We start from the raw sequence: 11,236 nt of genomic DNA, 5'->3' as shown, positions 1-11,236 counted from the left end.
ATAAAGGGAACACTTAAGCAACACAATATAACTCCAAGTCAATCAAACTTCTGTGAAATCAAACTGTCCATTTAGGAAGCAATGCTGATTGACAATCAATTCCACATGCTCTTGTGCGCATTCAACTTTGTACAGAACAAAGTATTCAATGAGAACATTTCATTCATTCAGATCTAGGATGTGTTCTTTGAGTGTTCCCTTCATTTTTTTGAGCAGTGTATAAACTTCACATCCTGTATAAAATATTAGCTACATGCCCTCAATTGGGAGTTTGTCCATTATTGTACAAATGCAGAATCGTGAGTGGGTGGGCCATTAAGTTTGAAATTATGTTATCCAAAAAGGGATGGCAACAAAGAATTGGAGTTCAATGGTGAAAAAGTCCAATGGCTGCTGGCACCGTGGCACAAACTGAGGACATGTTCTTTATGAGCATCTGGTAACTTCTCCACTGGGGCAGGAGAGATACTTGACACTGCACCCAAGTCTGAACTCTGAAAGTTAATTTGAGCTTTTGCAGTCACAATTCACCTATTTGGCCATCTTTCCAAAATTACCAATTTGCAGTCAGTTAATCTCTTCACTGGCTTCTAGTTCCTTCTTGAATTTAGTCATAGTGAATTTAGTCTGGTTGCTATGGCTAAATATTTGCCCAATTGCTTCAACTGCTTGTTCTCCCAGCTCAGCTGGAAGTCTATGGAGTCTACATAGACTCTGGGAGTCTACAGAGAGGGGCGGCATACAAATCTAATAATAATAATAATAATAATAATAATAATAATAATAATAATAATAATAATAATAATAATAATAAACCAGTGGGTCCCAACATGGGGGGGGGGGAGAGATTTGATTTTTAATGGGAGAAATTGAAACCTTGTTTCCTTTGCGGGAGTAGGAATTCACTTTTTGAATAGTAAGAATTATATGTCTTGGGGAGGGGGGTGCAATCAGGATTTTATAGATGCGTAGGTGGGACATGGCCACAACAAAGGTTAGGAACCACTGATCTAAACACATTTGTAGATGACACCAAGCTGGCAGGAATAGCTAACACTCCAGAAGATAGGCTCAAGATGCAGAAGGATCATAGGGCGCTATCTAACAAAATGATATTTAATGGTGAGAAAAGTAAGGTTCGACATTTAGGCAAGAAAAAACAAATGCAAGAAAAGCAACTATAGCATATTGCTGGGCTCATATTTAAATGATTGCCTACTAGGACTCTTAAGATCCCTCTCGGTTACTACTACTAAGGTAGTAGTAACTGAGAGGGATCTTGGAGTCCTAGTGGGCAATCATTTAAATATGAGCCCAGCAATATGCTGTAGTTGCCAAAAAAACAACAGTACCAGGCTGCAATAACAGGGATAGAATCAAGATAATGTGAAGTGTTAATACCACTGCCTTGGTAAGGCCAAACTTGGAAAATACTGCATCCAGTTTTGATTGATGTATGTAAAAAAGATGTTGAGACTCTAGAAAGAGTGCAGAGAAGAGCAACAAAGATGATTAGGGGACTGGAGGCTAAAATGTGAAGAACAGTTGCAGGAACTGGGCATGTCTAGTTTAATGAAAAAAAGGACTAGGGGAGACATGACAGCAGTGTTCCAATATCTCAGGGGTTGTCACAAAGAAGGAGTCAACCTATGTTTCAAAGCACTTGAGGGTAGAACAAGAAGCAATGGGTGGAAACTAAACAAGGAGAGAAGCAACTTAGAACTAAGGAGAAATTTCCTGACAGAACAATTAATCAGTGGAACAACTTGCCTCCAGAAGTTGTGAATGCTCCAACACTGGAAGTTTTTAAGAAGAGATTGTATAACCATTTGCCTGAAATGTATAGGTTTTTTTTGCCTAAGCAGGTGGTTGGACCGCCAAGATCCCTTCCAACTCTCTTATTCTAAGCTGATAATTAAATATAGAATACAGCAGATGGACTTGCTATGTATGACTAGATATCCATACCCTCCTCACTCAACTCTGGTTTCAGAAAAATTGAAACAGACTTAAAGTTTGAAGTTGGTTAATTCTGAGTTAAGAAAGGGCAAAATCAAATAAAAAATCTAATAAATTGAAATCTATGATTTCTCTCCTTCAGAGAATCCTTATAGGTATATTCCTTCTGTAATATTTAACATAAGGTTTGAGGGAAATATAGCTAGGTCCAAGGGTAATCATTGTAGATGAGTCCACAAGGGTACATAATTTTAATGTTTTCATTGCAAAGCACTACTTTAGTTAGCAAGTAAATGGTAATTTAAAATCTGCAAAAATAAAACCATACTATATGAAAATCACTGTATGATTTCTTTTAAAATACTGTAGTTTTAAAAGAAATAATTGGAGTTTGTCCTTTCCATTAAACATAACCATTCTTAGCAGTTTGATGTATTAACTGGAATTAACTGGAATAGCAGGCAGTCCTTGATTTACAAGCATTCGTTTAGTGACCAAAGTTACAACAGCCCTGAAAAAAGTGGCAACCAGTTCTTGCACCTACAACCTCTGCAGAATCCCCATGATCAAAATGAGTAACTTGGCAACCGGAATGTATTTTTGACAGTTGCAGGGTTCTGGGGTCACATGATCACATCTGTTCCCTTTCCCATTCACTTAACAACTGCATGAAAACAAATGCAAAAAGCCATACAATTGAAAGGGATTCAACAATTGCCTTGCTCAGCAACAGAAATTCTGGTTCCAATTGTGATCGTAAGTCAAGGACTACCAGTATTTACCCTACAGATACCTAAGTATGTCCATGTCTTAATATAGGTTCCATGTCTTAATATAGGTAGTCCTCACCAAACTCCAATTAGGACTGGCAACTCTGCTGCTAAGTAATGTCGTAAACTGAAATGTTATGACCCCAATGATTTATGCCAGTGCAACATCATATTATTGTGACTTGCAACTTTCCACTGATTTTGCTTGCAGAAAACTGGCTGTGAATGCACCAAATGGTGATCATGTGACTGCAGGATGGTGATCACATGTCACAAATGCATGCCAGTTGCCAAGCATCCAAGTTAATATCACATGACGGCAGGTGCAAGCTCAAAGACTGGTCAGAGCTATCCTTTCAGCACCCTGGTAACTAGCCGTTGTACAGGCAGTCGCTAAGTGAGGATTATGTTTATTTCCCTGCCCATGCTGTATACCAGGGGTGTCAAAATGGCGGCTCACGGGCCAGATGCGTCATGCACAGGCCACGTCCCCCCTAGCCCTGAGAAGGGAGAAAGGTGATACATCATGTGATGCCACAAATTTGACATCCGTACTCTACACTTTTTTTACTACAGTGTTTTTGTAATAACAGTAATTAGTAGTATTAGGGGAACAAGAAGGAAGAAATAATTTTTTACACATTACATACACTGCTCAAAAAAGTAAAGGCAACACTTAAAACAACACAGTATAACTCCAAGTAAATCAAACTTCTGTGAAATCAAACTCCTCTTAGGAAGCGACACTGATTGACAATCAATTTCACATGCTGTTGTGCAAATGGAATAGTTGTGCAAATGAAATATTCAATGAGAATATTTCACTCATTCAGATCTAGGATGTGTTGAGTGTTCCCTTTATTTTCTTGAGCAGTATAGATATCTTATTATCAATATCTTAAACAGTTGATTAATATATTGCATAACTAAACGGATAAAGATGTAATCCTGATTTACTCAGTTACATCATCGTGGTATCACAACGTGCATCCCATTCTGTTGTCCGAATCTCCTGAATGCCACCAGATTATCTAATGAAGCGCTCTAAAAGTTCTTTCATACCGTTAAAATATAATGGGGGCTTCCTTGTTCACAAATCTCATCTTAATCATAAAAAGAATAATCTCATTAGTAATTTGAGCGAAAAGATTAGAATTCATTTTGTTACCCAAACATTGTAGGAGGAGAGTCGTTTACTTTACAACAGCCCTGTCTGGTAATGTCTGTTCAAAATGTTATGAAAAGGCACCAGCTTTTGTGAGTGATAGTTTGTTTCATGAGAATCCTCTTCCGCCAGACTTTAGAGGCACAGAGACGACATTTGTATGCCGCCCCGAGTTTTCGGAGAGGGGCGGCATACAAATCCAAATAATAAATAAAATAAATTAGACAAGAAATGAAGAAAACATTAAAAACTCAAAACTGGCTTCACCCAAATTCCCAGAGGTATAAGACAACGAGAAGTCAAAACAGCCTTTCAACATTGTTACTACAACCTATCTTAAGAGTCCAGGAGAGTTTAGTCATTCTTGGAAGTCTCTTTCCTTAGCTGGCCTACCTCAAAGGGCTGACAATCAGTTACCTTCCAAGGGAGAATTTTTGTGTGGGAAAAGGGCTTCCAAACTAGCAGCCATAAAAATGCCTATGAGCAAATGTATAAAATGAGTTTATGAAAAACCTGTTATTTTCTTAGTTTGAGTATAAATATTTATTGACTCAGAATGTTCCAAAATCTTGCATTTTAAAAGAACTCAAAATGGCTTGAAGGTTCTGATGGAAGATATATTCAGAAAATTTCAAGTATTCCACCAGTAAGAATAGTATGAACTAAAAACAAGCCCCTTGCATTCACTTTTCCATCTTAAGGTTCATAGTAGATATGCTATTAGTTATAGCAGCCATCCTAATGAAAAATTTACCAAGAGAATGAATTAAAAAATGAAACTGTTTTAAATATTCACGCAGTGAAGGAGGCAACATATTTTAAGGCCTGATTATCTCTCGCAGACTGCCCAAAAAATAACACAGCAACAGATACTGCATATCAGCAACACCTCAAAACAAATATATAACACAAACATATAATATAATCCAAAATTATCGCCCCCCCACCAAAAACATTTTCAAATGTAACAAAAACAAAAACAACCCAAAACATATTATTATATAAAAATATTCAAACGTTCAGAATTTTAATGCAAGTTTCATTGAAATCAAAATGCAAACCTGGTCACCTAAATTCTAAACACTCTTTCAGAAATACGAGTTAATAACACCTGTAGGTCCTTATTTGCCAAATTTATTAAACAACTACATATTCTACAAATCCTAAAACACCATCCTGTGGAAAAGCATCCTCACCATCAATCAATTCTGAAGGTAATCATTTTTTAAAATTTCCTTGAATTTTTCAGTAATATGCAGAATTTCCTGAATGGATGAATGTTGGCCTTTGATGTTACTTGTTGTGACGTTACTTGATGATCTTCCAACTTCATCACCAGTTATTCCTTTACATATTCCACTTGATGTCCTTTTAAAGACCAGAACAGGTGAGATGTAGTTTTACTTCTCCTCCACATTTGCTACCATAGCTTCTATGGCGTTCCAATCCAGCTTGCTAAGGATGCTACTGGTGCTTTCACTCATACTGTCAATATTATTAAGACTGGCAACAGAGCAAGCATCTTCTGGAAGTGATTCCTGCAGAGAGAAAGAGAAGCACGATGGAGATAAGAAATAGACCAGTCAAGAAACCTTTTCAAGGCCAAAAAAGTCTTTTCCCCCTTGGGTTAGAATTAGACCAGCGACTACAAAATAAATGTATATAATTAACAAAAAGCCTTAATGTTTGATCTCGGTTAGAAACCATTCATTGGCCCCACTCCTTCCTTGCTTTCTACTTCTGTGGTTCATAGTCACCAATTTCTTGCAGTACTATCTCCAATGGATGCATCTGCCCTGTTCTTTCAGATTGCTCTGTGCATTATAGAAGAAAAGTTTTTATATATAATACAACAGTGATTCATTTAGAGGCCTAAACTTTTCTCGTCTTCCCCTTCTCTGCTGCCTCCTGAAAATCCTATGAAAACACAGCACAGAAATAGTGAAGGAACCTTCCATCTCACCTGGCCACACTTTTTGGAAAGGGTGGATACTCATTCTTACACTGGCAGCCTAGGAGGTGATTATGCCACCCAAATAGTTGTTGGATCTTCATATGAAATCTTTTCATATTTTGCTTTTAAGGAGCCCCCCCCCCCCCAACTTAAATTATAAAGATTATAGTCCTATTTATTTTTGGAGTAGAAGAGTAACAAGAATTTATCAGAGTACAGAGAAAGAGTACCAAGAGCAACAAACATGATTAGGGGACTGGAGGCTAAAACATATGAAGAACAGTTGCAGGAACTGGGCATGGCTAGTTCAATGAAAAGAAGGACCAGGGAGATGTGAGAGCAGTCTTCCAATATCTCAGGGGTTGCCACAAAGAAGAGGGAGTCACCGTATTCTCCAAAGCACCTGAGCATAGAGCAAGAAGTAATGGGTGAAAGCTGAACAAGGAGAGAGAAGCAACTTAGAACTAAAGAGAAATTTCCTGACAGTTAGAACAATTAAGTTGTGAATGCATCAACACTGGAAGTTTTAAAGAAGGTGCTGGATAACAATTTGTCTGAAGTAATGTAGGGTTTCCTGCCAAAGCAGGGGGTTGAACTAGAAGACCTCCAAGGTCCCTTTCAACTCTGTTGTTATTATTATTATTATTATAGAAACATAGAAGATTGACGGCAGAAAAAGACCTTGTGATCCATCTAGTCTGCCCTTATACTATTTTCTGTATTTTATCTTAGGATGGATATACAGTGATCCCCCGAGTTTCGCGATCTCGATCTTTGCGAAATGCTATATCGTGATTTTTTCACCCGATGACGTCACTCCCTTCCTTTCTCATCTTTCTTTCTCTCTCTCTTTCTCTATCTTGCTTCTTCCTCTCTCACACTCTCTTCCTCCCTCTCTCATCTCTTTCTTTCCTTCTCTCTCTTTCTCTATCTCTCCCCCTCTTGCTCTCGAGCGGCGGGCGGCACCCAGGGAAGGTTCCTTCGGCCGCCCACCAGCTGATCTGCTCGGCAGCGCAGTAGCAGCAAGGAGCCAAAGATGGGGTTTCCCCTTTGGCAGATCAGCTGCGGCGGGCGGACAAGCGGCGGACAAGCGGCAGGCGGAAAAGCGGCGGCCGGACAAGCGGACAAGCGGCGGACAAGCGGCGGCTGGACAAGCGGCGGCCGGACAAGCGGCGGACAAGCAGCGGCCGGACAAGCGGCAAAGCGGCGGACAAGCGGGCAGGCAGGCGGCTCCTCAGCTGCTGGGTCTTCCCAGGTGCGGAAGTAAAAACACCATCTGCGCATGCGCGGCCATGGAAAAAGGGGTGCGCATGCGCAGATGGTGTTTTTACTTCCCCACCACTACATCCCGAAAAATCGATTATCGCGAGGGGTCTTGGAACGGAACCCTCGCGATAATAGAGGGATCACTGTATGTTTATCCCAGGCATGTTTAAATTCAGTTACTGTGGATTTACCAACCACGTCTGCTGGAAGTTTGTTCCAAGGATCTACTACTCTTTCAGTAAAATAATATTTTCTCATGTTGCTTTTGATCTTTTCCCCAACTAACTTCAGATTGTGTCCCCTTGTTCTTGTGTTCACTTCCTATTAAAAACACTTCCCTCCTGGACCTTATTTAACCCTTTAATATATTTAAATGTTTCGATCATGTCCCCCCTTTTCCTTCTGTCCTCCAGACTATACAGATTGAATTCATTATCAATTCCAAAACTCGATTTGGGATCAAATGGTAACATATGAAAAGGCACTGTGAACAATAAGAATCTGATCCTTCTCTCCAGAGAGATAGAAATAAATAAATGAAAACACAAACAAGTAACTATTTCTGATTTGTTCTATTTTTGCAGCCCTCACCTTCTTGAAATGTACATTAGAGGTGCCATACAGTATTTGTTGGATCTCTTCGGGGACACTCCAACCACTCATAGAATTGTCATCAATTTCTTCAGCAGCCTGAGATGCCATTCTAGAAGTGAAGACCCTTTTCCCATTCATTGATTCTCTTGTCCGATGAAAAGCTGGAAGGGAACAAATTGTTGAAAAAGGTTTTGCATTTTAGTTTATTTAATTTTCTTGCTATTTAAGTATTCAGTAGTTTGGACCTAAATTGTGAACCCAATTTGATCAAGATAAGTTTTAGTGCTGCTTTTTATACCTCTTAAAATACAGTATCTAAAAGGGGCCTTCTACTTAAGAATTCCTATTTGACTTCAGGCTATTCTCCCATGGTTGACCTTGGTATCTATCATGCATCTGTCAATCAATGACAGAGACGGAGGACTCACTGAAGATCTCACAGGCTTCTCCTTTCAGCTTCAACATCCCAATAATTATGAAGCCATGAAACGACTGCAAGAATACTTGAGGCTATTTCTGGCCTGGGCATGAATGGCAGGAAGCTCACTGTCAAGGATGTTAACAACTCTGTTAATTTAAGTTTCCCTGCCCCTTAATATAATAGAATATAATTCTTTACTGGCCAAGTGTGATTGGACACACAAGGAATTTGTCTTTGATGCCTATGTTCTCAGTGTACACAAAAGAAAAAGATACATTGGTCAAGAATCATGTGGTACAACACTTAATGATTGTCACAGGGGTCAAATAAGCAATGAGGAAACAATCAATATTAATAAAAATCTTAAGGATATAAGCAACAAGTTACAGTCATAAGCGGGAGAAGATGGGTGACAGGAATGATGAGAAAAATGTAGTAGTAATAGTAGTGCAGACTTAGTAAATAGTTTGACAGTGTTGAGGGAATTATTTGTTTAGCAGAGTGATGGCGTTAGGAAAAAAACTGTTCTTGTGTCTAGCTATCTTGGTGTGCAGTGCTCTGTACCGACGTTTTGAGGGTAGGAGTTTAAACACTTTATGTCCAGGATGCGAGGGGTCAGTAAATATTTTCACCACCCTCTTTTTGACTTGTGCAGTATACAGGTCCTCAATGGAAGGTAGGTTAGCAGCAATTGTTTTTTCTGCAGGTTCTGATTATCCTCTGAAGTCTTTGTCGGTCTTGTTGGGTTGCAGCACAAAACCAGACATTTATAGAGGTGCAGATGACAGACTCAATGATTCCTCTGTAGAACTGTATCAGCAGCTCCTTGGGCAGTTTGAGCTTCCTGAGCTGGCGCAGAAAGAACATTCTTTGTTGTACTTTTCTGATGATGTTTTTGATGTTAGGTGACCATTTTAGATCTTGCGATATGATAGAACCTAGAAATTTGAAGGTCTCTACTGTTGATACTGTGTTGTCTAGTAGTATGAGAGGTGGTAGGATGGGAGGGTTTCTCCTAAAGTCTACCACCATTTCTACGATTTTGAGTGCGTTCAATTCTAGATTGTTCTGGTCACACCATGAGGCTAGTGTGACCAAATTGGCCTCATTCAGGTGTGGGGCATCAAGAAGGCAATCTTATATGTTCCTGTAATTCCTTCATGTCCATCAAAAGACGACTATGAGCTTCAAAACAGTGTCAATGCTGCCAAATTATGTAAAAAAGTTATAAAGTATGAGTCTCTACTGCCCATAATATTGGGATAGAATATATTTGGGACCAGAATATCTCCGGGACCGCCTTCTGCCGCACGAATCCCAGCGACCAGTCAGGTCTCACAGAGTTGGCCTTCTCCGGGTCCTGTCAACTAAACAATGTCGTTTGGCGGGACCCAGGGAAGAGCCTTCTCTGTAGCGGCCCTGACCATTTGGAACCAATTCTCCACAGATATCAGAGTTGCCCCCACCCTTGTTGCCTTTCGTAAGCTCCTTAAAACCGACCTCTATCATCAGGCATGGGGGAATTGAGATATTTCCTTCCCCCTAGGCTTATAAAATTTATGCATGGTATGTCTGTATGTATGATTGGTTTCTTAAATTAGGGTTTTTTAATTAACGTAAATATTAGATTTGTTTATATTGTCTTATTATTGTTGTTAGCCGCCCCGAGTCTACGGAGAGGGGCGGCATACAAATCTGATAAATAAATAAATAAATAAATAAATAAACAAATAAGTAAGTAAGTAAGTAAATAAATAAATAAATAAATTTTCGCACAAGCGTTCATAAGCTCAAAAGGAAAATATATATATAAACCTTGCACAGAATTTATGTCCATAACTATGATTTTTGGACTACAATTGTTGCTTGCAGAATGTATTTTAAATCTCTCTGTAATAGTGGCGACTCTCTTTAATGATGCTTCGAAACAATGTAGGGAAACAACCCCTCCCCCCCACCAAAGAGCTGGAAAGCATTCCAACTAAGAAGAAGAGAGAAAGACATTTATACTGTAAACGTCAAGGTTCCAGGTAGCATCCAAACTAAATTAGAGTACAAGTCAAGGTACTCCTCAAAGTTCCTATTTATTGCCGGTTCCATCCTGGCACCTGCACTGAGAAACCCAAATCTGAGTTCCCCACCCAATTGAAAGTTCACATCACTTGTCCCCCACCCACAAACTTCTCACGTTGCCCACTCAGATTGTGCAAGCGTGGCAAGTCCTCCTTCCGCTCCTGTCCAGGTGGGTGGGCATAGGATGACCTTGAACCATTCAAAAGAATGCTCTGTGGCTGCATCTGTTCCCTCATGAAAAATACCCCTCCCAAGTTCCCATAAACATCAGGCCTCCTATAAATAGTGTTGCAAGCCGTTAATTTATCACCAATTTCTGCACCGGCTTGATAGTAAATTCTGTCAATGATCCATTTAGATAAATTTTGCCTTCTTTAGCTCATGAGAGAAAGACATTAAATTATCACTAAAGTACTCAAAGCAAGTAAACAACCAAAAGTTAAAATCCGAAGAAAGTTCAATCACTATGAATTAATCCAAACTGAAAAAGCCTAGCAAGAGGAGAAGGTCTTTTTCTAAACACAGAAGAGACCGTGTGGAAATGAGGGCCAATGAATAGCATTGAGTTCTGTGCAATCACAAACCATGGCTTCTCGGGTTCAGCCTGCTATTCGTCCATTGTCTCTGGTTTCTACTGCTTTTCCCATATGCTTCACCTTGATGGGCTTCTAGTGACGTTCTTCTGTAAGGAGTTTGGCAGAGTCGACCTTAAGCAAAAAAAGACAACAAAACTGTTCCTTTCACATTATGGAGTAGGAACTTCAATCAGAGTTATCAGATTACAATTCGATGTGATCTAGCAATGTTTATTATCTCCACCATGGCAGAAGCCTAGAGTTTCTTTGCTATATACTGTATTTCTGTTTGCATCACCCTAGAATTTCAAGGCTCTATTAAAAAGCCTAAAGCTTGTTTGCTTATTTCTTTAAACGTTATATGATGCAAAATGTATGTGTAAATATATGATGTGATTCTGCTGGTGAGACCACATTTGGAATACTCCAGTTCTGGAGACCTCACCTACAAAAAGATAT

General features: G+C 39.4%; 1 protein-coding gene across 2 annotated transcripts in view; it reads right to left on the bottom strand.

Moving 5' to 3' along the window:
* Window positions 1-4,413: 4,413 nt before the first annotated feature.
* Window positions 4,414-11,236, bottom strand: part of CPLANE1 (ciliogenesis and planar polarity effector complex subunit 1) — a 78,492-nt gene continuing 71,669 nt past the window's right edge. For both annotated transcript variants that reach the window (XM_070743431.1, XM_070743432.1), the window contains exons 55-57: window positions 10,787-10,909; window positions 7,706-7,869; window positions 4,414-5,432 (exon numbers count right to left, since the gene is read on the bottom strand). In XM_070743431.1, the coding sequence (XP_070599532.1) occupies window positions 5,295-5,432; window positions 7,706-7,869; window positions 10,787-10,909 (425 nt within the window). In that variant the 3' untranslated portion in view covers window positions 4,414-5,294. The remainder of the gene's footprint in view (window positions 5,433-7,705; window positions 7,870-10,786; window positions 10,910-11,236) is intronic.

The sequence above is a fragment of the Erythrolamprus reginae genome, chromosome 2 (assembly GCF_031021105.1).
Source record: "Erythrolamprus reginae isolate rEryReg1 chromosome 2, rEryReg1.hap1, whole genome shotgun sequence".
Classification (NCBI taxonomy): domain Eukaryota; kingdom Metazoa; phylum Chordata; class Lepidosauria; order Squamata; family Dipsadidae; genus Erythrolamprus; species Erythrolamprus reginae.
The sequence above is the reverse complement of the archived record's forward strand: the minus strand, read 5'-3'. Positions and strand labels throughout refer to the sequence as shown.